Source organism: Delphinapterus leucas, chromosome 17 (genome assembly GCF_059928025.1).
Source record: "Delphinapterus leucas isolate spDelLeu-1000000601 "Yukka" chromosome 17, BTC_Dleu_Yukka2, whole genome shotgun sequence".
NCBI classification, from domain to species: Eukaryota; Metazoa; Chordata; class Mammalia; order Artiodactyla; family Monodontidae; genus Delphinapterus; species Delphinapterus leucas.
In genome coordinates, this window is record NC_143145.1 from 16,083,364 (window position 1) to 16,111,136 (window position 27,773).

The window sequence follows — 27,773 nt, forward strand, 5'->3', positions numbered from 1 at the left end:
GTCCTGACATTATTTGAGTAATGGGGGAAAAAAAAAAAGAAAAAGAAAAGAAAAGAAAGGGGAGATGGTAGAATTAAAACAAAGCAGAAAGTAGAAGGAAGATGCGGGCCTGGTGTCCACAGAGCCCTCAGTCCAGGCTCCCATGGCCCACAGAGGTCTGGCAAGCCCAGCCTCACCCTGTAAGTGGCTTTAGTGACATGAGTCCCTGACTCCAGGTTGGTCAGAGGGAAGGCCCAGTGCAATCAGAGGGGGTGGCTTTGTGGAGACCTCAGTGGACCCTAGATTGCTGTAAGAAAAGGTGTGGCCACAACCCAAATTGTGGCCCTGTTTGTCCCTTTCCTCCCCAGTGGCACCCACTGCTCCAGCCCTCAAGCCAGCACCCCTGGAAGCTGAAGAAATGAAAGGCAGGTGAGGCAGGGGGCTGTCAGAGGCCGGCGGGACGCTCCTGGTGCCGAGAATGCCTGCTGGTAGCTGGAGGGGCTCTGGGAAGGGGATGCCCAGTGCCTCCAACCACTCCTTCCAGCCTCTCCACAAGCTCTGGGGGTGGCGGGAACAGGGCCACGTCCCACTGTCCCTTGGTGCAGCGGGTGTGGGCCACGAGGACAAGGCCTGCACTGACTCTCTGGACCTGTTTCAATGGCCTCATGCTGAGGCCGTGTGATCCACGTTACATCAAGCAGACCCAGCAGTCGGGGGACCTGAGGCCTGTGGCGACCGGAGGTGCCTGGACTCAGCTGCATCCCGGTCAGTGTGGAGGGGAAGGGAAGGAGGAAGGCGGGGAGGTTGGGGTCTCCCGGGACTGACCTGCCTGAGCTGGGGGGCAGTCACCAAGGAAACCACCTGTCAGCTGTTTAGCTGGGTCTGCTTGTGAAAGCTGTGGGCGGTTTCACGTTAGAGCTTGAATTAGCTGCCCCAAATTTGCCGTGACTAAGTGAACCCTCATCTCTGGGTTTCCCTTCTCCTTGCTGGAAGAAGGAAGTGAGGAGTTTGGTTAAGTCCAAGAGGATCAGCATCCTGTTGGGGCCATGGAGCCCTAAAGATGCATCACACAGGTCCTGGATGTCTCACTGCCCCAGAAGTGCACCCACTGGGTCTCCTCAGCTGAGAGGAGAAAAGGCAGAGGTCGGGCCCCTTTATCCTTCCCAGCCCCCAGTGGAGCTGTGTGAGGTCAAAGGACTATGAGCGGGAATGATGGAAATCTCTTCCAGGCCAGGTCCTAAAAACATCCCTCGGAATCCTCCCTCCCTCTCTCTCCCTGTCACTATGTCTTGGGGGCCGTGTATTCCTTGTGGTGCAGCTACAAGGTGAGGGATGGCCGTCTGAACTGGACTTTGAACAAGAAAGGAATGTGTGTTAAGCCATTGAGATGGAGGCATGCATTACCACAGCGTAGCCTATTCTATCCTAACACAAAATACCTTTTACACTGTCACGGGACCCTACCTTGAGGTGACTGTCAGAGATCTGGGCTTTGTCACACATCTCCCGGAAGAGCTTCACGCCTCCCTGGTCCAGGAGCACACAGACGAACACCCCGCGCTTGTTGGCCGCCTCTAGGATGTCACAGAAGATCTCCACGTCTGTGAACACATCCATCAGGATGGCCAGGACCTGGGCCAGGGCAGAGGGGTCGGACACCAGAGAGTCAGGGCCAGGTGCTGACTTCTTTCAGCCAAACCCCCTCAGTCCCAGCTGGCCTGGGAGAGCTGTTCCCTTTGCTGCTGCGCTGGAGCGGGGAGGGTCTGACAGGGCAGGACTCAAGGAGGGGTGCAGAGCTGCAGTGCAGGCCCTGCCTCTGTCCTGACGTCATCTTTCCAGCCCCACCACAGATCCTCTGGCCCCTCCACCCACTGCTGGCAGAGGAGAAAAGGGGAGATGAGCAAAAAGATGAGGCGGGGGTGGGGTGGGGGGGAGATGAGGCCAAGGGGAGGTGGCCTGGCAGGGTCACAGGAGAGGGACAGATTTAAAGTCACAGGTTCTCAAACATTTGGAGCTTTAAGACACTCTAGGCCCACTGGCTTTCAAATGTTTTTCAGTGGAATCCTCGCCTCAAACAAAATCCCTGTGGAGACCCCAGGGGTTATAAACTAGACTAGGCTGAGCTGCCCCAGTGGGATGGAGAAGGGAGTCCAGCTCAGCCAGCAGGTACTGCATCCTCCATCATAGCAGAAACTTGGGGGGTGGGGGGCCCTAGATAGCCAACAACGGGGAGAGACGTGTGTGTTCCTGCCTGCCAGGCACCCCTCCTTCCTGCCAACAGCACCCCGAGCTCACTTTATTTTATTTTTGGCCTACACCGTGCGACTTGTGGGATCTTAGTTACCCAGCCAGGGATAGACCCCGGGCCCCCTGCAGCGGAAGCGCCCATTCCTAACCACTGGACCGCCAGGGAACTCCCCCAAGCTCAATTACCTCTGCTCCACCATGCATGTGCTTTGGGTGGGGTTACTGCCGTGCCCTGGATTGGGTGCGGGGGAGGCACACTGAAGCCAGACCACTGGCCACAGGGATTGGCCCAAATGTGGTCACATGACATGTTATCCTCATGGGAGTCAACCCAGGACTATTGCTGGGACTCCTGGGGAAAGGAGGCATTCCTTCTACCGGGATTGCTTAGCTAGTAGATTATAAACTACAGCTGCTGGCAGCCATCTTGCCCCATGTGGGGACAGCTTGCCTGAAAGCAAAGCCGGATCTGGAGAAACCAGGGCTAAGAGGTGGAGACAGATGCCCAGCAGCATCCTTTCGACATCTGATTTCAGTTACCCCTGAAGCCAATCCTATGCTTGACTTGTCCACTGAGGATGTCAATGCATGGTCCCCTTCTTAAGCTTTTTGGGGTTACTTTCTGTGATGTTGTGACATAATAAGAAATGTATATTTGGTCTTCATATCAGTTTCTGGCACAGAGCTCCTAATACCCTGGGAATTTCCAACCTGATGAGAGCTGAGAGCAATAAAGGGGTCTTTTGTTATGTTAATGAGGAGACTTTCAGACCTAAGGGCATTGGCACTTAAGGATGTGGAGCTCTTTGCCAGGAGGACCAACCTTGTGATCAGAGGGTTGGAACTTTTAGTCTAACCCCACAGCCTCTGGTGGAGAAGGGAGGAGCTGGAGGTTTATCAGTCACCAGTGGCCAATGATTTGATCAATCATGTCTATGTAATGAAGCTCCATAAACACCCAGAAGGAGAGGGTTCAGAAAGCATCTCGTTGTTGGACACGTGAGGGTTTAGGGAGATTGGTGCACTCAGAGAGATGCACTATGCATCTCTTCCCTCTGGCTGTTCCTGAGTTATATCCTTTTATAATAAACCGGTACTCTATTAAGGAAAATGTTTCTCTGACTGCTCTCAGCCACTCTAGCAAATTGATCAAACCCAAGGAGGGTGTTGTTGGAATCTCTAATCCGTCGCTAGTTGGTCAGAAGCACAGGTGACAATCTCGGCTTGCGATTGGTGTGAGTTGAGTTGTAGGACACCCAGCTGATGTCCGAGAATTGCTTGGTGCTGTGGGAAAGGCTCCCACACAGTGGAATGGAACAGAACTAGAACTCTTTGTCACTCAATCAAAAGTCCTTCCTAGTACCTAAATTGTGGTGTGTTGAGAAGTGGATTATTAGGCAGCCAGTAAAAATGATCATTATAAGGGTTACATAGAAACTATAGGACTTCCCTTGTGGTGCAGTGGTTAAGAATCTGCCTGCCAATGCAGGGGACACAGGTTCGAGCCCTGGTCCAGGAAGATCCCACATGCCACAGAGCAACTAAGCCCGGGCACCATAACTACTGAGCCTGCGTGGCACAACTACTGAAGCCCGTGTGCCACAACTACTGAAGCCTGCACACCTAGAGCCCATGCTCCGCAACAAGAGAAGCCACCGCAATGAGAAGCCCTCGAACCACAATGAAGAGTAACCCCTACTCGCTTGCATCTAGAGAAAGCCCACGCACAGCAGCGAAGACCCAACGCAGCCAAAAATAAATAAATAAATATTTTTAAAAAAGAAACTATAAATCACGGTGAAATGTTAAAGTAAAACTTGCTGTTTAATATATGCTCAACAAATGTGCATTAACAATTAATGAATTAAGTGAAAAAAAAAAACAAAGCACAAAATGATAGCATGTCCATTATTATTGCCAGCAAGGGAAGGTGGTGTATGGATAGATGAGTGCAAAGCAAAAACTAACAGTCATATTTGGATGGGGGACTATGGCGATCTTTTCTTCAACATTACCTGTAATAATAACGTTCAACCACTTTTCTACTAATTACAATAAATTTTTTTGACCATCCACATCTGGGAAGTAGCAAGGACAAGAAGAGTGTCATGGAGGCAGGTGAAGGAGATGTCTGGTACCCACTCGGGGCTGACTTTCTGCTCAGTTGATGTGGGTGTCTGGACCGAGGACGGAACTGCGAAGAAATTGCTCACCCTCGGCTAGAGGTCACTAGAGCTAGAGCTGCTCTAATAGTGAGGCCCCTGATCCTTTAGAGCCATGGCCCTGTTAACACACAATTAAGTATATGTGCACATTGAAGCTTATGGCACCAATAAGGTCCTCTCTCCTGAAAGATAAATGCCTCCTCATCCAAGGTATTGGCAAAAGAGACAATGCTCTCTCCCCAGGAGGTCAGTAAATCCTCCCAGTTGTGTTCCAGTGAGTCTTGGTTGGCAGAGACAGGGCTGGTAAGCAGGTGACCGATTGACAGAGAAGGGGAGAGGTTTGCAAAAAACCCAGCGTCCTGACTTAAGCGATGCTTGGAGAGACAGGTTCATGATAGCTAGGTTTATCTTGTTTGCCTCCTTTTGGGATTGCCTTCCAGCTGGATCGATTCAAGGCCAATAACTTCTTGCATCCCCTACATGGGCGTCCTACCTCGCAGGGTGTAGTGTGTTGATCAGTCAGGTCCCAACAGATATGTCCGCATCCTAACCACCAGAACCGTGGATGTGACCTCATTTGGAAAAAAGGTCTTTGCAGATGTAATTAAGATTCTCAAGATGAGATCATCCTGGGCTTTCTGGTGAACCCTAAACCTAATGACAAGTGTTCTTATAAAAGACCCTCAGAGGAGAGACAGGGAGAAGAGGATAAGGCCATGTGAGGACGGAAGCAGAGACTGGACTTCTGTAGCCACAAGCCAAGAATCACCTGAGCCACTAGCAGCTGGGAGAGGAGGGAAGGATCCTCCCCTAGAGTTTTTCGAGGGAGTATGGCCCAGCTGACACCTTGATTTTGGACTTCTGGCCTCCAGAACTGTGAAAGAATACTTATCTGTGTTTTGTTTTGTTTTAAGGGTTTTTTTTTGATAAATTTATTTTATTTTATTTTTGGCTGCGTTGGGTCTTCGTTGCTGTGTGCGGGCTTTCTCTAGTTGTGGCGAGCGGGGGCTACTCTTCATTGCGGTGCGCATGCTTCTCATTGCGGTGGCTTCTCTTTTTGTGGAGCACGGGCTCTAGGCGTGTGGACTTCAGTAGTTGCAGCACGTTGGCTTCAGCAGTGGTGGCACCCGGGCTTCAGAGTGCAGGCTCAGCAGTTGTGGCACGCGGACTTAGTTGCTCCGCGGCATGTGGGATCTTCCCAGACCAGGGCTCGAACCCGTGTCCCCTGCATTGGCAGGCGGATTCTTAACCACTGTGCCACGAGGGAAGCCCTTATCTGTTGTTTTGAGCCACGAAATGTGTGATAATTTGTTACGGCAGCCCTAGGAAACTAATACAGAGCAGTAGCACATAATCCAGGGGAGAAACGATCTGGAAGATAGGGAACTTTAGCTCCAGCTGTGGCGCTAGTGGAGGCTAGCTGAGTGCCTTCGGACAACTCACTTACCATCTCTGGGCCTCAGTTCCTTTACCTATAAAACATTGCACGATAGAAGAGCATTAGCTGTCATGTAAGTTGGGTCTAACCGTAAGCCCAGGTAATATAAACGGAAACATATGCAGAAGTAAAGTGTGTCGTTAAAATATGATTGTGATTTTTATATGCATTATTCTTGAGCAAGTGTGGATAATGTTAGAATAACACCATGAGAGAATGTTGTTTTAATTCAGGTTATGGGAGACGGTTAAAATTAGTGCCCACACCACTATGGGCATAAAAAAGAAACAGAGTAGGGTTCTTGTTAGGGCCAATCAGACGGCCCAGCCGAGAGGTGTGGGGTTGGCTGAGAACGGGAAGGAGGTACTTCCCGTGCTAAGGAAGGAAGTTGGTCTGGGAGCGCTGCCTGGCCGGCAGGCTCTGAGAATCTGGAGTTTCAGTGAGATGGCGGGGCCCAGCCAGGGGGCTGCTGGTCAAGTAGGGTGATACCCACAGACAGGGGTCATCCTGCGGAGACCTCAAATCCTGGCTGAGAATCCCTCACTACCTGCCCGGCAGACGTGAGTTCCTCATGGGCTGGAAAGCCTGCTGCTTTGGGAAGGGCAGGGGGCAGGAGGGGAAAGAGGATTTGGGTCCTGGTGGGACCACCAAGCATGTTGGGGCCAGTTGTTGGGGGGCACTTAGCACCCCAAGGCCCAGTTTGTGCTTCGATTGCTACTCTTCCCTCTTTCTCTCCTACGTGCTGATGCTCCGTTTTTGAGCTTGCTTTTGGCGGATGAGTAATAAGAGCAGCAACTCTTTCTTTTTTTTTTTTTGCGGTACGCAGGCCTCTCACTGTTGTGGCCTCTCCCGTTGCAGAGCACAGGCTCCGGACGCGCAGGCTCAGCGGCCATGGCTCACGGGCCCAGCCGCTCCGCGGCATGTGGGATCTTCCCGGACCGGGGCACGAACCCGTGTCCCCCCGCATCGGCAGGTGGACTCCCAACCACTGCGCCACCAGGGAAGCCCCCAGCAACTCTTTCTTGAGCACCTACTCTCAGCCGTACGTTCGTCCCCTGTAAACTTCACAACACAGTTACCCTGGCTTCCCGGGTGAAGAGCCAGGAGTGCAGAGATGTTAAGTAACTTTCCAAAAGCTGGAATGCGAGGAGATGCTCCAGACCCCAACCCAGAGCCATGCTCCCAACTGCAGTCTACTGCAGGCCTAAGAGAAGGACTCTGATCTCTGTTTACATCAGATACAGCCTGTCCCTCCTCTGCTTGTGGGTTAGGATGGGCCAAGTAGGGAGAGTCAAGCCCTGGGAGGGTTGGGGGACCCCAGAGCAGAGCTCAAAGAGAATGTGGACAGGGCTTCCCTGGTGGCGCAGTGGTTGGGAGTCCGCCTGCCGATGCAGGGGACACGGGTTCGAGCCCTGGTCTGGGAAGATCCCATGTGCCGCAGAGCGGCTGCGCCCGTGAGCCATGGCCGCTGAGCCTGCGCGTCCGGAGCCTGTGCTCCGCAACGGGAGAGGCCACAGCAGTGAGAGGCCCGTGTACCGCAAAAAAAAAAAAAAAAAAAAAGAGAATGTGGACAGAAGAAGGGAAGGGGGCCCAGGTGGACCCTCCCCCATCACCTATCTGCTGACCACAGTGTGAGGGGGCCAGCAGCCCTTAAAAAGGCAGCAGTGAGAGGACCATCCCCCTGCAACCACGTGTTCCCACCTGTTTGTGTCACCTCTGGGTGTGCCTGGCGCTCCCCTCCCTCACCGCCAATCTGGAGCAGTGACAATATGCCAGCGCTGAGCCCCGCCTCCCAGAGGGGGAGAGGGACTTCCTCTAGGGAACTCCCGTGGGAAGGGAGACAGGCCAATCACAGATCCCAGGAGGATGCCGGGGGCGCAGGGAGCATCTCTGCTGGCCCTTGGGAGCCGTCCCACCCCACTCTGGCGGGACCTAGATGGGACCTGGGCTGGGTAGAGGCACCCCGATGCCCAGAGACCCCACGGGCCTGGCAGGCTGGACCCCTCTCTCCCAGGTCTGCCCGTCCCTCGGCGGCCCTTGTTGGGGAAACAGCCGGAGACCTCGCCCTGGGGACCCTGGTGGTATTCGAGGCCCTGGAATCCCAGTTGTCAGACATGGGGCAGATCTGCTCGTCAGCTCCCTGGGGGCGCAGTAGGGGTGGGGGCAGGATTGTGCAGTTCCGGCTCAGACTTCTTGCTGTGTCCTGTCCCTCCACCCTTGTCCCTTGTTCAGCTGCTCCCAGGGCAGGGGCTCGGCCTGAAAAGGTGGTCCTTGACACCTAGGGGTGGGGGGAGCTTCTTTGGGACCTTCTTCCAGCTGCCCCCTCGGTCCTCTGCATGCTCACCCCGCTCTCCCCCCACCTCCCCAGAGAACTGAGTAGATTTTTCTCTCTGCAGTGAAAGGGAGAGGGAGAGGGGATCGAGCAGGGACAGGAGGCTTGCCTGCTCAAGTTCTCCAACTTTTTGGTCTTGGGACCCCTTTACACTCTTAAAAGTTACTGAGGATTCCAAAGGGCTCTGGTTTCTGTGGATCATAACTACTGAGACTTGTCAAATTAGAAACAAACTGAGAAAATTCTTAATGTTTATTAGTTATTTTAAAATAACTAATATTCCTTACTTAAAACAATATTAAGCCCATTACATGTTAACATAAATAACAATTTTAAAGCAAAAATAACTATACTTTCCAAAGCAGCAGCAAAATGGAGTGAGCAGAATGGCATCATTTTACAGTTTTGCAACTCTCTGTGGTGTCTGGCTTACCAGGAGACAGCTGGTTCTCACATCGGCTTCTATAGCAATCTGTTGTGATGTGTTGTTGGGAAGGAGATATATAAAGATAATCCGGCCTCACACAGATAAGTGGTTAGAAAGGGCAGGACCTCACAGACCCATTGGAAGGGTTTTGGAACTCTCAGGGATCCTGGACCACACTTGGAGGGTGGATAATTCATGTTTTTTGTTTTCTGTATTTTATGACACTTTGACATCCCAGCGCCAACTGATTACTAGAGATAACAAGCACTTGGACTAGGCACAGCCTCTGATACGCTAACCGAGCAATCCAGAGCCATGTCCCAGGCCTCCTTGATCTGGCTCTCCAGCATCCAGACAGTATTTCCCTGCCCATCCTAAACCACCCCAGTGCCAGCTATGGGACAACCAGGGACCATATGTGGCCCAGAGCCTGCTAGAATTATTCAAAGTAGCCAATCCTAAACTGTTCACCTGGCCCTGCCTTGCCACCCTGGTGCTCCCCGTGTGGCCCTGCACAGTGTGTGGTGCCTTCTGCTTCCAGGACACTGTGAGTAAAAACCTCTTCCTCCCTGACAGTCCTTTCCACGTCTCCCTACCTCCAGGTCATCCAGACCTCTCACTCCTCTTGATGTCTGTATCTGACACACCCTAGACCTGGAATTCCTTTACCTCCCTTCTCTGCCCAGCAAACTCTTACTCAGCTGTTGAGACTCAACTCAGAGGCCACCGCTTCTGTGAAGCCTGCCTTAGTCACCCTCCCCTCTGCTCCCCGGCACAAAGTGTTGCTCAAGCCCAGCACTGCCATCCACCAGTGTCCCCTGTCTTCCCACCTCTCCCCCAAGGGCAGGTGGCTGGAGGGAGGGAGGCCCCTTGTTCTGCTGTGCCATCCTGGGTTCAGGGCCTGACCAATGACTTTGGCTTTGTGGAATAAAGGGATGAGAGCATGAAGGGAAAGAGGGAGAATGCCTGCTCCTCAGGGAGCAGAAGCCGCTCCGGGAGACACCCAGCAGGCTGGCTCCATTTGTGCCCCTGTCTTCTCTTCTTGAGGGGGCTGAAGCCACAGGAGAGGGAGAAAACAAACCCCCTGTCCTCCCTCTGTGTGGACACAGCCTACTTCCATCTACAGCCTGTGGCTGGGGATCCAGCCCCCTCTGGCATCTCTGTGGGAACAGGTCACTGGTCACTCCTGAGCCCTCTGTGTGTGTGTGTGTGTGTGTTGTTGTGTGTGTGTGTGTTGTGTATGGGAGTGGTATTGCAAACTGCCTGCAGGAGTCTGACAGGTAACAAGATGGGTGACGTTCATCATGGCCTGGGACAAGAGGGAGTGGCGGTGACTGCCGCAAAGGTGACCCACCCAAAGAGGTGACCTCAACTCAGCGCCAACAGAGCCAGGTCTTCCGACTTGCTAAGAGGAACTGGAAATTCTTACTTTCAGGTGAAATCTTCTGATTTTTAAGTGTTGTCCTAAATTTGTAACATACTGTGTTGATAAAGCAAAGGACAGCAGCAGGCCTCAAGGCCGCAGAGGTGAAGAGAGAGAAGCCTCTCTAGGTGGGGTAGGGGGAAGGGGAAGCATTCAGCCAGGGGATTATGACAAGCCCCAACCTGGCTTCTTTCCAGGGAGTCTCACTCACCCTTTGAGCCGCAGCTGCGGTTGAGAATTTCGCCAACACCATTGGTTCCCCGCCCTCAGGCGAGCACTGAACTCCAGCAGAGACCAGAGGTAGCACACTTAAGATCAAGCCCTGGGAGCTGGAAGGGACCCCTTAGTCCAGTGTGGGATCTGGGGCTTGGGGAGGTCAAGGGACTTGCCCTGCGTTGTGCAGCCCACCCCAGGCAGTGTGGGCACTCCTGGTTGCCTGCCTGAGCCCACCTGTCAGTTCCTGATGCTGCCTTGCCAGGGAAGCATGAAATGCTGCTCTGAAGTAGCCCAGCAGCGTGAAAAGCCAATACTCCGCCCCTTGTCACCTTCTATTTTATTCTCCAGAGCTCCACTCCCTCCGTCCCGTTTGAGCACAGCTTCCCCCCTCCTGGTGGCTTCTTCTGGAGCCATGAGATTACACACACTATTAGACACGGGAGGGGATTCTGTCATGAGAGTGGGATCTCAGCAGAAAATGAGCTTAAATATCAATTTGCTCATTTTTGAATTCTTTTAAATGGAACAAACTAAATAATTTTAGTGATGAGAGAGACCCTTTGCAGATGACACTAAGTCCTTTCCTTGGGGTCCACTCTCACCCCTGCCCCTGCAGCTTCAGGAGGTGGAGGGGCACCCGTACCCCTGTGCTGAATGGTCATTTTGTGCACCTGGGTAGAATGATCTGGGGTGCCCCCCCCCAATTCCCCGGGGGAACAGGCAGCCCCTGTGGGCCTGCAGTTCCAGGAGCATTGGGAGAACTCCCGGCCAAATGCCAGTCCCGGTGCCTGAAATTCTGCCAGGTAAGCTCTGGCCTTGAAGGATTTTTCTTCTTCTAAAGTCACTTATTAAAATATAAACACTCTGGGGAGGGAGAAACCTCTGCTGTCTCCTCTGTCCTCTGCCTGACCACAGGTTGGATTCAAGCACTGCACTGAATTTGTGGGCAGACAGGTCTAAGCCGAGCCTGAGAGGAAACGGGGCGAGTTTGTGTCCCAGTGGAGTGGCCCCTTCATTCAGAAATACAGAAGTGAAGCACCTCGCCTAGCCTGGGGAACTCAGGAAAGGCTTTCTGAGAACGGGACTTCAGTGCTGGGTCCTGAGAAGGAGTAGGTGTTAAGGGAAAAGCAGGGAAGATGAGGGGGCTCCAGGCAGAGGGAACAGCATGTGCAGAGGCCTCAAGACAGAACCTGATGTGTTTGAGAATCTGCAGGTCACTCAGGACTGAGTGGCAGGGGGTGGAAGGGGAGCTGGAGAGGCCGTGAGCCATGCTACGGAGTCTGCTGGTCCCACTGGGGGCAACTGGGAGCCACTGAAGGCTCTAAGCAACGAAGGGACCAAGTTAAATTTGAAGTATAGAAAAAGTGTCTACAGCAGCTTGGAGACTAGGTGGTCGGGCTCAAGATGGAACAGGAGGGTCAGATGGGAAGCTATTGCCGGAGTTCCAGTGATGGGTGTTGGTGGCCGGGACCCAGACTGTGACAAATGGGATCAGGAAATCAATGATCTAGGGCAGGGCAGAGCATAACATCCCTGGCTCCATCCTAAGCTCCAGTCACCTGGACTCCATCCCTTAGAGCAGGACACATCCCTCTCTCCTCTTCTCCACCAGTCCCCCCACCCCATGGCCACGGAGACGCAGACTCCACCATCGCTACCTGGCTGGTCCGGGTGATGCAGCGGCGGATGAGGTCCCTGATGTTGTTGCGCTTGTCCGTCTGGAAGTACACGGTGACGCTGGACTTTTCCTTCAGGTAGGGCTTCTCGGCTGAGGCCCAGGTGTGCACCAAGGTCGGCTCGCTGCCCTCTGAGGCCACAGGGAAGTAGGTACTTGAGGCCATGGAGCAGGAATCGAGTCCCTTGGAACCTGCCGTGGCCCTTCCTGGGAGCTCCGGGGCAGAGGGGGGCTCCTTGGCCTGGGCCTGGATGTACTGGGCCTCCACCGAAGACAAGAAGTCCACCTCGCCTTCCTGGCTGAGCACCCGCCGGTAGGCCTCGGGACCCCCATCCAAGAGGGCATCTGTGGCCAGCCGGGCACTCTCATTGTCACTGAAGTCAGCCCTGGCTGGCCGGACCCACTGGCTCTTGACATCTTCCAGGCGTTTCTGGATCTTGCCCATGTGTCTTGCCCCGCTCATGCTGCCCTGTCCCTGAGTCGTGTGGGGGGCAGCCGGCACCTGAGCTCTTCCTGATGTCAGGGGCAAGTGGGCCACACCACCCAGGAGGAGCGGGGCTCACAGCACTTCTGGAAAGCACCCACTCCTAGCACTGGTGTGCGGCCAGCATCCAGGATTACCTGCTCCAAGGTAATCCTGCCCTCCTGAGCAATGCTTCACAGGGATCATCACCCACTGCCAGGGGTTGGTTTATCTCTGAGCGACACCCGCCCTGCCCGCGGGCCAGGAGGGCTGGCTCTATCACGCCTGGGCACACTCAGCCCTGGGAGACTTCTTCTCCTCCCAGCAGCCAAGGTGAGCCAGCTTTCCAGCTTGTTGTGCAATTCTCCCAAGACCCTCAGGCCCCATTTACAAAGCAAGCAGCCTCTCCCAGCACAGTCACCGCTGTGCCTCAGGTCCCCTCCTGTCATTTCAGACGCCAGTTGGTTCAGAGACAGTTTCCCTGGTGGGCCCCTGAGATCTGCCATCCATCCTGTGCCCATGTGAGGAGGGAAGCTGGATGCCCCCCAGGCAGCACCGTTCACCAGGCACTGCTCCTTTCTCTTGGTAACACCCCCAAGTTCCCAGCCCTCCCCATTCTCTGGAAAAGCCTTCTTTCCCATCTCTCTTCCCTTATTGTGTTTGCAGTGGCCATGCTTGAACAGAACCCCCAGAGAGGTTCCCTTTCTGGGCCGGCGCTGATCTGTTGGAAGCGGCGGCTTGGAATACTACCTGGAGAAGAACCTTGGGCTGTGTCCAGGCCCGCGGACCGATGGGATCAGTCTGTCTGGGTGCTGGTGGGGCAGGTGGCCGCAGGCGTGTTTGAAGTAGATGAACTGCTAAGGGAGAAGCCACTTTTTCTTTCCAGGTCAGGCTGTGGTCAATTCCATGTCAATGGAATGCAAAACCTAGAGTCCTGATGTTACTGAATCAGGTCTGACTGCTTGACGCGCAAAAATCAATATTCCAGAGAGAGACAAAAGGTGGTGAAAAGGAAAGCTGCCTTTAATCAGAATGCTGGCAATCTGGGGAAATGGACCCAGTGTCCCCAAAACCCACCTCCCAAAATTCTGCTCATCCATGGAGTTTGTAAAGGGAAAAGGGGAAGTAATCTCAATCACTGACATAGGGAGTCAGAGTTGTTGCCATCCCTCCCTGTGTGCAGGCTTGTCGGCTCCTTGTGATTCTTCCTTAGGTGCTCTCTTGTTCACACAGTTTGTCCGTGAGATTGCTGAAAGAAAAGCTAGGGAAGACATCTGGTCATCGGCTGATTACTTATTCTTCATTTCTAATTTGATCTATGGAAAGAACCAACAGATTAGACAAGGTGTGGTGTGATCAAAAGATTTGAAAGGTGTGCTAGGGCTGGAGGTGAGTAGGGCATGGAGCGCCTGGTTTGAGGTTAGTGACAGGACAAAGGGGCCTCCTGCAGAGAGCTCTTTCCTGCCCAAAGCTGCTTACACGGACTGCCTTTGATTGGGTTCTTCCAGAAACAGACTAGGATTCGAGTACAAGTAGCTAACTGGGAGGTGATCCCAAGATGCTCTGGTAGGGGAGCAGAGGAGTGAGACAGGAAGGTGGGGGGAAGCTGCTTGGGGCAGGGTACGTTAAGGAGCATGTCACCATTGTGGACATCTGGGATTTATGAACATCTGTGGGAACGTCTGGGCTCTGGTCCTGCCGGGGACCTCCAGGAGATGGTATAGAATACATCTCAGACTTTTCCTACCCAAAGGCTGAGAAAACTGCAGAATCTATCTACCAACCCCCACTGATTGTTGGTCCAGGGCTGCTTCTGGGGCTGCATTAGTTCCCCAGCCCTACTGGCCGGTTCTGTGGGCTCACCAAGCACAGCCCTGGAGCCCGAGAAAGCCTGCAGGCAGAGGTCGCAGGCGCAAAGGACAAGCTAACGAGGTAAGAGCGGGGCCCTGACGATATCCGCTATGAGAATTATGGCAGGAAACTAGGATTGAGTGGTCTTCAAACAGCTGGCACGTGGTAAGAGCCAGGTGCCTCTCTGCGGCACATCTCTCTACTCTTTGGAGGACAGTGCTATATATAAGCATCTGTAACCCCACAAAAGCTGTGGAGGGAGGCTGTCTGGAAGTAGAGCAGTGTTTTTAAATGCACAGTCCAAGAAAGAGAAAGGGGATTTAAAAGGGATTTCTTCTCTTTTGAAGGATATAGAAGGAATCTAATTCAAGACCTCGGGCACCCTTCCCCTTATTCCACTTTATCTCCTTCCACAGGGCCTGGAACCCTCTCTGTCTTTGGTGCCCCTGGCTCCACATGCCCTCCCTTCTGCCAGCTCCCTCCTTGTGCAGATTGACTTCACCTCTTGCCCACATTCTCCTTGGACCTTCCCTCCTCTCCATCTCCTCTGGGTCCTCAGCCCACTCTCCAATCTGTGTCATCAAATCCAGTCCCCAGTCTGGTGAGGGGATAATAATCCATGGGATTTGTGCTGGTTCACTCCGAGGCCCAGAAGCTGTCGATGGCTCGCAGTTGCCTGGCACGTTGAGCACCAAGTCTCGAGCCTAGCCTTTGGGGCCCTGCATGTCTGTGATCTGTGTGAACATTGCAGCCTGACCTCTCCTTCACTTGGCCGTCATCGAGTCCTCCCTGCACGCTGGCTCTCTGAGCTAAGGGACACATGGAGGATGAGGCTTCGTCTCACAGATGAGGTAAGCAAGTTTCAGAGAAGTTGAGTAACTTGCCCAGCTAGTAAGTGGCAGAGCGCGACACAGTCCCTCCAAAGCCAGTGCACTTTCCACTGTGCCAAGCTTCACCCTCCCTTCCTTTCCCCGGTCCCTTTCCACTCTCAGAACAATCCAAGTCCTCTTATCAGTTCCAGAAAGTGTGTATGGGAGAAGGACAGAAGTGGGTAGATGTTCTGGGGCTCACCTTTCACCTGGGCCTGATTCTCTTTGGTAGATGAATAAATGATGGGAGGTCCCTCTGAGACAGAGGCAGGTCTCCGTGGCCTGTGGGGGCCATTTTCACTAGTCTACTTGCACAGTACCTATCTTTTTTTTTTTTTTTAAAGACTCTTTGAGTGGAACTTTCCCCTCAAGCTGCTGGAGGAAGAAGAGCCCTGCTTCTCCTGTCCCCAGCTCCCTGCCCTTACGCAGACCCCAGGGACTCTATCAAATCCTTTAGAATAGACAGCAAATGCAGTCTCTGTGTGCTGTCCCATCTTTGCCCCCGTTCCTGCACTCCTGGCAGACGTTACTAGTTGATCATAGAACTTCTTCCCTATGAGCTGGGAACCATCCCCTCACTGCTCTTTACGGGGCTCAAAGAGAAGTTCTCACCTAGAAGGAATCTTGGATGTACTGATGAGAAAACCGTACATCCAAGATGTACTAATGAGAAAACTGTTGCCCAGAAAGGGAAAGTGACTGTTCTCAACGTCACACAGCTGGCCAGTGACTGTCATCAGCGTTGGCCCTCCCCTCCTCTGCAGCCCCAGCCATGTGAAATGTCATCATTCTTGCTGGGTCTGCTGGCTGAAATAACAAATTTCTCCCCTGGGATTGCACTTCTGGACCAGGAAGTCTGGCCAGCTGTTGAGCCACATTGTCATACGTTGAGAAATCCTTATCAAAGAGCCTTTGATTCCAGGCACTGTGGATTATGGACAGCTTACTTCCCTTCTTCCATCCTGTGACCTGAAGTGTAGTCTCTCTGACTCATGAGGATACTGACAAAGAGGTAAGGAATGAGAAGCCAGTCTCTTGTTAGCAAATGAGTGGTGTTTGGGGCTTCCTGAGAATTCCATTTGTCTAGGGCCATGGTTCTCAACGGGGCGATTTTGCCCATCTAGCGGGGGATGTGGCAGTGTCTGGAGACATTGTTGGTTGTCACAGCTTGGAGGGGTGATGAAGCCACTGGCATCAAGTGGGTATAAGCCAGGGATGCTGCTACACCCTGCAGTGCACAGGACAGCCCCCACCATAAAGAACTATCTGGCCCCAAATGTCAGTAGTGCTAAGACTGAGGAACCCTGGCCTAGGACCCGGGGAATGACTAGTGAAATGACTGGCCCTCGCCCATGTAGGAGGTCCAGTCCCCTGCCTTTGCTCAGCCCGCCCCCTCAGCTGGAAGTCCTTGCTTCCCCCAACACAATTTATTCAAATCCTTCTCTGCATTCAAGGTCTCTCCCGATTCCCATCTATGGGAGGGAGCCTTTCCTGACTATTCCTAAACAGCCTTAACTGCTTCTCCTCTGAGCCTACAAGGTGCTTCTAGAACTTGTCTCAGTCAGTCTTGTACTAGTGATGGGTGCACTTCCCCATCTCCCACTGCATTTAATTCCTTGAGTGGTGCAAAGTCAAAAAGCTTCCATGCCCTTGGAATCAGGCACAACTGTGTTCAGATTGTGCCTATGATAATATGTGACCTCGGGTAGGTAACTTAGAGGACCTGCCTGAACTTCACTTTTCTGTCCATATAACCACAGAACACTTTTGGAACACGTCCTAAGTACCAGGTGCTATTCTACATGCTCTACGTGTGTAAACTCATTCAATCCTCACAGCAGCCCTGTGAGTAAGTGCTATTATGACCAGTTCTGTTTCATGGATGAAGGAAACTGAAACACAGAGGTTACCTGACTACCAAGTTCACTGGCCGGGAAGTGGCTGCTCCAGGAGCCGCAGACGGGTGGTCCGGTCCCTCTGGTAACCACGGTGCCTTCTGCCTCCTTGACGGGATGAGCCTCAGAGGGTGTGAGATCTAAGGGAGAAGGCCTGTGTGATGAGTGGTCCAGACTTGCCCAGTTTCTGCTCTGCTCTTCAGCCTAATACAGCACCAATATATCTTCCGGAATATTGTCAATATTATATGATACACTGCATCCTGTCACAGCCCTGCAATGTCTTTGTAAAACCGAGGCACAGGGAGGTTAGGTAAATTCCTCAAGAGCCCAACTGCAGAGCCTGGATTGGGTTTGTCTCCAAAGACCTGGCTCCTATCTGCACCCAAATTCTGTAATTGCTGGTGTAAGTGAAAATCTCCTCCTTTAGACTGTGAGCGATTTGAGGCAGGGGACCGGGACAGGTTAGGCACGACTTAGCTTCCCCAGCGCCTCTCCCACTTTGGGGCTGCACGTGGTAGGCATTCAATGAATGTTTGTTAGGTGAATAAACGGCTCAGAGCTCCTGGGGCAGAGGCCCGCTTGCACAGGCAGAAGGTGCTCAGATAGGATTCCAGAGCTTGTCTGTGGGGCAGCCGGGGGCTGAGAGCTTGGGCTGTGGGCCCAGGAACCTGGAGGAACAGGGCGCCTGTTTGAGCTCCCGGAGCACCTGCCAGCCTCTCCCTACCACATCCCCATCAAGGCCTGCAGCAGCAAGAAAATTGTACGCTTGCATTACCCAGCGACCCAAGAAGTGCAATTAAGTTGAAAATTAGTTGGCATAATTAATTAGACGGGTAAATAGCTCCCTGTCACCACCAATCAATCCATTCTGCGTATAATCAGCTCAGTGCAGGCAGGCCAGGGCTCAGGCAGCTCCTGCTGCTGCTGGCAGGCCAGGGCCTAGGGTGGGAGCAGAAATGGGACAGGGTGTCCAGCCAGGTACCCTAAACCCAACCCACCCCCAGGTCCTTCTACAACTGCTTTTCATGGGAGCAGCCTCCTGGCAAGTCCATCTTCGGCACCCAGCAAAGCCACAGCTGAACTCCCAGGAAGCCACAGCTGCAAAGTCCCTTTGCTCCCTCAAGTTTCCTACTTTCGAGTTCCCGGTCCATTGCTCGAGGTTTCTGACATGCATAAAAACCACAAAGAGCTCCCTTTTCTTGGCTAATAAATTTGCAGATACTTTTTAAAAAATTAAAGTATAACTTAGATGCAGTAAAATTTACCCTTGTTACTGTACAGCTTTATGAGTTTTGAGGAATGTGTACAGTTGTATAACTGTAACCGAGCAGGACCCTACAGGGTCTTCCTGGGACAGACCTCCCCATGTCCTCAACCTGCCTCTTGTTTGTAGAAAATCTTTAGCTTCCTAGGCCTTCCCCGAGTTCCAAAGAATAAATTTAATCAGAGAAGTGATAAAAGGCAAAAGCAAAGGAAAACAGTCAAGCAAGACAAAATTAATAGTTTAGGCATTGTTGAATGGCTGAAGTCAAGGACATCTAACTCCTCCTCAAGGACTATAGAGAATATTCTGAGCCGTGTCCTTTGAGCCATTTAGCAGATACTGAAACCCCCACCAGGCGGAAGGGTTAACTGCATGCTGCCCACAAGCACACAGGCCCCAGACCAGTTGGAACCAGAAGGTTGATGATGTTGACTCCTGATTACCTCACCACCAACCAATCAGAAAAATGTCCACGAGCTGACCACACACCCTGCAACCCCTCTCCCTCATCCTATCGTTATTTATTTATTTATTTATTTATTTTGCGGTATGCGGGCCTCTCACTGTTGTGGCCTCTCCCGTTGCGGAGCACAGGCTCCGGATGCGCAGGCCCAGAGGCCATGGCTCACGGGCCCAGCCGCTCAGCGGCATGTGGGATCTTCCCAGACTGGGGCACAAACCTGTGTCCCCTGCATCGGCAGGCGGACTCCCAACCACTGCGCCACCAGGGAAGCCCCCACGTCCTATCTTTAAAAACCTTTCCCTGAAAGCCATTGGGGAGATCAGGTCTTATAAGCAAGCACTAGCTGCCTGGACTCCTTGCTTGGCGCCCTGCAATAAACGCTGCCCTTTCCTTCACCACAGCCCGGTGTCATTGGATTGGCTTTACTGGGTGTGGGTGAGTGGACCCAAGTATGCTTCAGTAACATAACCACCAGCATGATTAAGATCTAGAATCCTTCCATCACCACACAAAAAAATCCCCATTCCCTTCTGTAGTCAACTGCTTCCCCCACCCCCAGCCCCTGGCAACTACTGATCAGTTATCTCTCCCAAAAGTTTTACCTAGGGACTTCCCTGGTGGTCCAGTGGTTAAGACTCTGCCCTTCCACTGCAGGGGGCATGGGTTCAATCCCTGGTTGGGGAACTAAAGATTTCATGTGGTGTTGCCAAAAATAATAATAAAAAAATAATAAAATAGAGAAGTTTAAAAAACAAACAACAACAAAAACCTCAATATTAAAAAAAAAACGTTTTGCCTATTCCAGAATGTCCTATAAATGGAATCATATAGCGTGAGCCTTTTGAATCTGGCTTCTTTGTCTTAGCGTAATGCACTTGGAATACATTCATATTGTGGTGTGTGTCCCTGCTTAGCTGCTTTTTATGGCTGAGTCATGTTTCATTGCATGCATGTACCACGTTTTGTTTATCCCTTTCCCAGGTGAAGGACATTTGGTTGTTTCTAGTTTGGGGCATTTATGAATAAAGCCACTGTAAATGCTCATACAGAGGTTTTCGTATGAACATAAATCTTCATTTCACTTAGATAAATACCTAGGAGCAAGATGGCTGGGTCTACGGTAGGTGTATAGATAACTTTATAAGAAACTGACAAACTGTCTTCTAGGATCCTGTACCATTTTACGTGCCCACCATCCACGTAGGAGGCTTCTGGCAGCCCCATATCTTTGTTACTGCACGGACTTTACAAAATGATGACATCCAGTGCTGGTGACAGCAGGGCCAGCTCCATAATTTATGTGGCCCAATTCAAAATGAAAATGTGAGGCCCCTTGTTTCAAACAAAAGGAAAAAGTGCCATTAATGGTATTAAAACAGAAAGTTTTTTCCTTTCTTCTGTAGTCTTTCTCTCATCTTCTCATGGTATTTTTAAAAATTTGCTATTTAATGTTTTAAGTAAAGAAAAACTAAAATTAAAAATTATTAGCATGAACTTTGCCATTTACCATTTATTTTTATATTGTGCAATGCCATTTTTTTAAAAGACTTTTTTTCTTTCTTTATTTCTGGCCGCAGCTTGTAGGATCTTAGTTCCCTGACCAGGGATCAAACCCAGGCCCATGGCAGTGAAAGTGCTGACTCATAACCACTGGACCACCAGAGAATTCCCATGTGCAAAGCCATTATAAATGCAAATATGAGAGCTTTTAACTTATATGTAGAATCACTGAAATTACATGGTCTGTATTTCATTTATACATGCATGTGTATTTTGTTCTTATCGGAAAGTGGAAATGCTGCAGGTGGCCAAATGATCAGAACCCGCCCAAGGTGGCCATTGGGCTGCCAGGTGAATCAGGGCTCTCCCTCCGAGCTGGGCTGGGAAACTCTTCCACTGGTTTTTTTCTTCTGAAAATAACTCTATTGGCTTTTGCTTTTGTTTTGTGAATATTATGGGTTCATTATAAAAATTTGGGGAAAACAAGCAAAAATAAATAAAATGCATTAAAATGAAAGAAAAAATCAAACATCTTCCATAGCCACACCATTAGACATTGTAATTTTTTAAATATAAATGTATTTATTTATTTATTTTATTTTGGCTGCGTTGGGTCTTTGTTGCTGTGTGCGTGGGCTTTCTCTAGTTGCGGCGAGCGGGGGCTACTCTTTGTTGTGGTGCACGGGCTCCTCATTGCGGTGGCTTCTCTTGTTGTGGAGCATGGGCTCTAGGTGCACGGGCTTCAGTAGTTGTGGCACGTGGGCTCAGTAGTTGTGGTGCACGGGCTTAGTTGCTCCGCGGCATGTGGGATCTTCCCGGACCAGGGCTCGAACCCGTGACCCCTGCATTGGCAGGTGGATTCTTAGCCACTGCACTGTAATTTTTAACATTTTCTTGTGTGTTGTGGCAACAATGTAGATTAGATCCTGCAGAACCCACTGCAATCTCCCTCTCATGTGCTTTCCCATGGCATCTGGGAAGCTCAAAACTCTTTTTCCCAGGCCTCCCAAAAGCAGAGCTCTGCGTGGAACCCAAGCTCTGACAGGCAGCGGCATCCTCACATGACCTGGAAGGTTTTTCTGTGGCAGCAGCTTAAGCAGACAGGAACACTGATGCTAGTCCAAGGCGTCAGAGGTGGAGAGCGGCGGCAGCAGGAAGGCTTCCACTGGAACAGTCCATGGTGGGGCTGGGCATCTTCCTGGCTGGGTTGTTTTCTGTAGCATCCAAGTGTGGTTCCCTAGGCTTCCTGGGAATTTTGTAGTGAACTAAGTTTCTGCAACAAACCCCTTTCTACTTAACCAGTTAGAGTGGATTCTGTTGTCTGCAATGAAGAACTCAACCTTTGGGTCTCAGCTTAACTTTTATTGTCTCCTTCATAGCACTTACCAAAATATGGAATTGCCTTGTTTATATATTTGTTTACCTACTTAGTGTCTTTTAATGAGGAGGAACCAGTTCTGTCTTGTTCACCACTTTGATCCCAGTGGCTATCCCACAGCAGCACTTGGTAGGTATCTGTTGGGTGAAATAATTGGTCACCTTCCAGCACCCCTTACCCCAAGAGAGAGCAGAAACACTAGCCTCACCACTTCTGTGGACCAAGTGGGCTGTATTCCCTCTATGTGTACAACTGCTCCCCACTGCCACCAACGCTTGCTGATTGCCTCTTTTTGCAGAGAAATGCAATGTTGTAGAAGATTCCCACTTGCACCCCTCTTTGCTGCTAGTGACTTAAAAAGACTATAAGGATGAATCAGCTCACTGTGGCCAGCTCCCTGCTTCCCTTCAGTGAGCAAAGCCCTGCTCTGTGGTGAGTATACGTGTCTGTGTGTGATAGCTGGGGACAGATTTCTGAATAGAATAAGACCCACAGACTCAGGAGGGCAAACATTATATCATTCATTCATTCCACAAACACGTACCAAGTGCCTCCTATGCATGTATGTGCAAGGTGCTGGAAGGGATCCAGACCTCCCAATAAATGCCCCTTTGTAATCAGACTTTCTCCTTTTGGCCATCAGACTGTCACCTAAATTAGTTGAAGTCTCTAAGCTTTTAATTATGAGCCTGATAATGCAACTTTCCCATGGGGTTGTGCAATTTCAGGCACAAACCCTACGTTTGAAATGCAGGTGCAGGAATAGATGTTAGTGACATGATTTGAAAGGATTACTGTGCAAGCAGCCCAGCCCCTGGATGCCTGCCGACTTCAGGCCGGAGCCACGACACCCATGAGCTCTGTGATGAAGGTGGCCTCATGGCTCTGCATCCCAGCACTGCTTGGGGTGCCAGGACGTATACCGTGACCTCTGCCATTGCCATTACACCTGCTGGAACTGTGGGCAAAACCACTGCCCTGTTCCAGGTCTGAACCTGGAAGGGGCAGGCCCAGTTCCTTGTGGCCCCAGGGCTGCTGGGACCACACCTACCACCACCTGTCTCACCTGTCAGAGGGGGTGGGGTGGGAGGGCGCTGAGAGGTGAGTGCTGTAACCCTTTCCTCTCCTCTGGCTAGGGGACCTCGCTGTATGTGGAGCATGGGAGATGGACCTGAATGTGTTTCTGGCCAGTTCATGGAAAGGCCTGCTTGGTTATTGAAATCAGAGCCTGCCCATCTTTGGAACTAGGAATGAGGTCTTTGATCAGGCTAAAATTTGGGGATCTAGAAATGAACCCACTGCAGTGTCTGCCCTCAAGGAAAGACAAGCAAATACAGTAGAATGTGAGAAGCCTTTTCTGTCATCATCAAATGCTCAAGGGCCCACCATGGGCTCTGCAGAGCCTATAGCATGACTCCCACTGTGGCCATGCCTACAGTCCAGTGGGAAAGACGGCAAATGAAAAGTCAGGACATTGAGCTGGGATGAGTGTTAAGGTCAGAGAAGCAAGAGCCAGGAGCGTAGAGAGTGGGGGTGGGGGTGGGGGTGGGGGTGGGGGGGCTGACCTAGCCTGGGGTCAGGAGGCCTGTCTGAGGTCCCGAAGGTTGGAGGCATTAGCTGGGGGAGGTGGGAGGGAATGGGTGCCCCAGGGGTGCAGGGGTTGGGTGTGTGCTGGGGGGGCACAAGAGTGGGAAGAGGTGAGCCCAGAGGTCAGACCCTGGTGGGAGGGGGCACGGCAAGAGGACTTGGGTCTTTATCTCATGGATGTGGGAGCTACAGAAGCTGTCACGCGGACAGAGAGGAGGCCAGACAAGCGTTTTCTGTGACGGCTGCCTCTGGCCTCAGTGTGGCAAGAACACAGCCCCTCAGGGAACATCCTGGCAGTCAGGGGCGAGGCCCTCTTCCTCCTGGGTGCTCTGTCAGCACGGCTCAGAGCAGTGACTCTCAGAAGCTTCCAGCAACAGGCTGACTCATGCGGTGGCAGCCGCTCGCCCAAAGATGGAGCTGGAAGGGCCATGGCCTGGCGCTGCCCGGGACAGATGGCAGAGACGTGCCAGCTGCTCCCTGCAGGGCGTTTCTGAGGAAAGCCCCCTCCCGCCCCACGCGCGGCCTCCGCTGCCTCCCTGAACTTGCCCAACTGGCTGTGCCCTGGCTTCTGGCTTGTCACAGCCAGAATAACCAGATGGGACCTGTGGGCCCGCGGCCAAGCCCTGCCACGTTATCGAGTCCTGGCTGGGAAGGGGTCAGGTCTGGGAAACCTCTGCCCCCTCTCAAAGCACCGTGGGAGAATCCACACCCCAAACCGGTCCCTCCTCTCCAGCCTCCTTCCTCCCCCAGTGAGCTTTCTCCTCACTTAGCCTCTTGACTCCCTCTACATTTTCAATTTTTATTTATTGACTTTTGTAAGCAGAGGGAACTGGAAAGGAGCTGAGAGTCACAGTGAGCCTGATTCTGAAGCCCACTCACCCCGACTTCCCTCCCACTGGACCAGTGACTGCAGGGGACTGTGCAAAGACCATGGGCTGTGGTCAGGTCGGGTGCCACCCACAATCTGGCTGTGACCCCTGCCAAGCAGATGGAGACCATGCCCCGTGGGGGAGGATGGAAGTTCAGGGAGAGGTCAGGGGTGAAAAGAAGAGCTCTTAACAGCGGTAACTGCCCTAGCACAGGCAAACGCCCAGAACCTCTGGTCTTCACCCTCAGATAAATGGGAAATGCCTCATGTGCTCCCTGCGGGCTGAAACAGCAAACCCACCTGAATCCAGGACAGAACAGAGTTTTCAGCTGCCCACAAGCTCCTCACATGTCCATTGTTAAAGGTGTACAAGAATGTTCGCTACAGTCATTGTTACTAATTGGGAAGAATTCGATGTTCTAGAATCAGAAGACCTAGAGCAGCTTGGGCTGCGAGGACAAAGTACCACAGGCTGAGGGTAGAGGGGTCAGGGGTGGGGTGGGGCTTAAACCACGGTAATTTGTTCTCTCGCAGTTCTGAAGGCAGGAAGGCCGAGATCAAGGTGTTGGAAGGGTTGGTTTCTTCTAAGGCCTCCCTCCTTGGCTGGCAGACGGCCACCTTCCTTCTGAGTCTTCATCTGATCTTCCCCCGGGCAGGTCTGCATCCTAATCTCCTGTTCTCAGAAACAGTTTCACTGCAGTTACAAAGAACAAGGAAGATCTATATGTATTGACAGGGAAAGAGTTCCCAGCTTATTGTTAAGTGGAAAAAGTAAGTCACTGGGCAATATGATACTGATATCAGTGGTTCCCTCTGGAGAGGTAACAGGATTGGGGTAAGGGTGTGGTGAGGGAGACATTTATATGTATAAGTCTGTGCAGAGATTGGATTATTGTTCTCAATTCTTCACTCCCCTCCTTGCCCTGGCTTTGCAGCTTCTCCCCTGTGGGCTGGGTATATCTCCCTGGCCCGTGGATGTTGAACTTGGCCAGGTGACTTGGTTTGGCCAATAGAATTTGGATGGAGGTGCCCAGAGCAGAGGCCTTAAATGTGCTTGCTTGGTATAGTTTGGTCTCTCAGGCTTCTGTGACCCTCAGTGAGAAGAAGGCACCCCAGGAAATGGCTGACCATGAAGACGACAGTCTTTAAGACTGACCTTCCTGCTGCCAATGGAGACCATGAAGACATGACAAGAAGGGCTGAACCAAACCACAGCCTGGCGCTAGCCCAGCCGACAACACACCTGTGAGCAAGAAAAATACATGCTTACCTGGAAAACATTATGCTGAGTCAAGTAAGCCAGACACAAAAGGACGAATATCGTATGATCCCACATATATGAAATATCTAGAAAAGGCAAATTCACAGACAGAAAATAGATTAGAAGCTACCAGGGGAGGAGAATGAGGGGAGAGAGGGGAAAGAAGGGCTATTACTTAATGGGCACAGAGTTTCTGCTTGGGGGGATGAAAAGGTTTTGAAAACAGATGTTATGATAGTTGCACAACATCGCAAATGTACTTAATGCCACTGAATTGGACACTTAAAATGGTTAAAGTGGTAAATTTTGTGTTATGTATATCTCATACCACAATTTAAAAAAATAATAATGTAATATACCAAAAATACATTGAATTGTACACCTTACTTTTAAAAATATTTATTTATTTTATTTACTTATTTTCCTTAGGCTGTGTCGGGTCTTAGTTGTGGCACACAGAGTCTTTGCTGAGGCATGCAGGATTCTCTCTAGTTGTGGTGCGGTGGCCTCGCAGCATGTGGGATCTTAGTTCCCTGACCAGGGATTGAACCCATGTCCCCTGAATTAAAAGGCAGATTCTTTACCACTGGACCACCAGGGAAGTGCCTGAATTATATACAGTTTAAACAAGTAAATTGTATGGCAGGAGAATTATATTTCAATAAAGCTATTCAAAAAGAAACCCACATTGTTTAAGCCATTAAGTTTTGGGTGATTTGTTAAGCAGCGCTGTGCAGCACTAGCTGACTGATACAGTATGTATGCATGTGTTTTATAACGAGCACATATTATTTGTGTAATAAAAATATGCAAAACCAGAATTTATCAGGTTCCCTCCGAACAGGCCCCTCTTTTCTGTTTTCCTGCCCAGTGGTGGCACCAGGGCATTTATGGACATTGCTCCTCTAAATTTGGAGTGACACTTTGCTTCTCTCTTTATTCTTGGCAGTAACCCAGACCCAAATCCTGGCCGTTCCTGTAGACTGTGTCTCCACTCGGCTCTGCAGCATCTCCCAGAACATGTTTTCATCTCCCTTGGCCTGGATTGTTTCCTGGCTTCCCAGGTGGTCTCCCTGCCAGGGTCTATCCAGGCCATGGGGGAAGAATAATTTGCAACCTGTTTCCAGTACGTTACTCTGCTCAGCCAGCCCTGAGCCTGCCTCTCAACACACACACACACACACACACACACACACACACACACACACACACACGCTTTTCATCTGTAAAGAAGGCTTACGACAGCCTCTGCTGCCCATCAGAACAAATCTAAGCCCCTCAAATGTCACCTGGATATGCACCTCATGGGTACGATGTGATGATGTCCCAAAATTGATCACCTGGAGAAAAAGCTGCTGTAGGCGGTCGGGCCTCTGCTCCCTTCCTGTCTCTCCTTCATATCTGTTCTTTCTCCACCTTCAGGATTTTATGGAAGATGAGAAAACCTCCAGTGCTGCAAATAAAGGGAATGTTCAGTTCAAAACATTGGTTTAGAAGTTGAGAACGTGAAAGACGCTAATGACTAATTGTAGTGGCTTCTAATTCAAAACTGAAAGAGGACATACATAACCAAGGCGATGGGTAAGAGATGATTGTTTAGAATATAGCTCAAAATTGTTAAAGGAATTGAGCTTTAGTGTCGACACAAAGCTCTCTCCATCCTTTTTTATTTCTTCATGTGAACAGAGTGTCTCAACATTTACATCTATAAATATGGAAAATAGGAACAGAATTAATGCTGAATCCCATCTCATTCTAGAAAAAGGGAATAGCTAGCCATGCAGACATGAATTAAGTGGAATTAAAAAGTTGCATCCATCTCATGGATATTTGTTTCAGATTTTCCATTTAATAATTATTCTTCAAAATCATAAATATATTTATGATTTTTGATTGTGTACTAACAAAAATAGTGACATGTCAACTTAGAAGAAAAATATGACACAAAACCTTATGGTCACAGGAAACAAAATTTTCAATTTATGTACATATTCTTGCCGCTGAGAGGCAAGTTAGGGTGCTCAATAACAGACATTCAAACATAAACTATTATATGAAGATAAAATGCTGGGGGTGGGAGTATAATGGAAATATGAGTTCTGGGGTGAAAATAAATGTAAACTTAACAAATGTTAGAGAAGCTTACTCATGAGTATTTAAAATAGATTATGGTTTGTATGGAATCCATAAGGTATTTCGATTTCATTGGATGCCTGGTTAAAAAAAATCATACATGCAGTTTTATTTTTAGAAAATCAGCATATACAATCTACTGGAAATTACATCCTTTGAATTTACAACGAGAACGTTTAGATACAAATTTAGCATTAATCGAGGAGGTGTGTAGACGCTTCTCAAGATTATTGTAGGAGGTGCACGTGAGGAAACACTTGCGGAAACTGCTGCTGGGGGTGAGGGATGAGCTGGTGAGAGCCCCGCGCCGCGCCGTGGTCCGACTCGGGACGGAGC

At 50.9% G+C, this 27,773-nt stretch overlaps 2 protein-coding genes across 24 annotated transcripts in view; one reads left to right on the forward strand and one right to left on the reverse strand.

Moving 5' to 3' along the window:
• The window catches only part of SACK1A (scaffolding CK1 anchoring protein A), a 23,079-nt gene extending 10,714 nt beyond the window's left edge, over positions 1–12,365 (reverse strand). The window contains exons 1-2 of one of the 2 annotated variants that reach the window (XM_022554058.3): positions 11,886–12,365; positions 1,444–1,611 (exon numbers count right to left, since the gene is read on the reverse strand). In XM_022554058.3, the coding sequence (XP_022409766.1) occupies positions 1,444–1,611; positions 11,886–12,365 (648 nt within the window). The remainder of the gene's footprint in view (positions 1–1,443; positions 1,612–11,885) is intronic. The other variant, XM_089898760.1, reaches the window with a different exon arrangement.
• C17H8orf76 (chromosome 17 C8orf76 homolog) overlaps positions 1–25,986 on the forward strand; it is a 73,096-nt gene extending 47,110 nt beyond the window's left edge. Inside the window, exons 6-13 of one of the 22 annotated variants that reach the window (XR_016388332.1) lie at positions 11,840–12,698; positions 12,820–12,931; positions 13,032–15,067; positions 16,008–16,097; positions 21,642–21,717; positions 21,887–22,020; positions 24,700–25,337; positions 25,734–25,986. The gene's annotated coding sequence lies outside the window, so the exon portion shown is untranslated. Of the gene's footprint in view, positions 1–347; positions 12,699–12,819; positions 12,932–13,031; positions 15,068–16,007; positions 22,021–24,699; positions 25,338–25,733 lie in introns of all 22 variants that reach the window. The other 21 variants (XR_016388337.1, XR_016388338.1, XR_016388336.1 and 18 more) reach the window with 21 other exon arrangements.
• Positions 25,987–27,773: the final 1,787 nt, after the last annotated feature.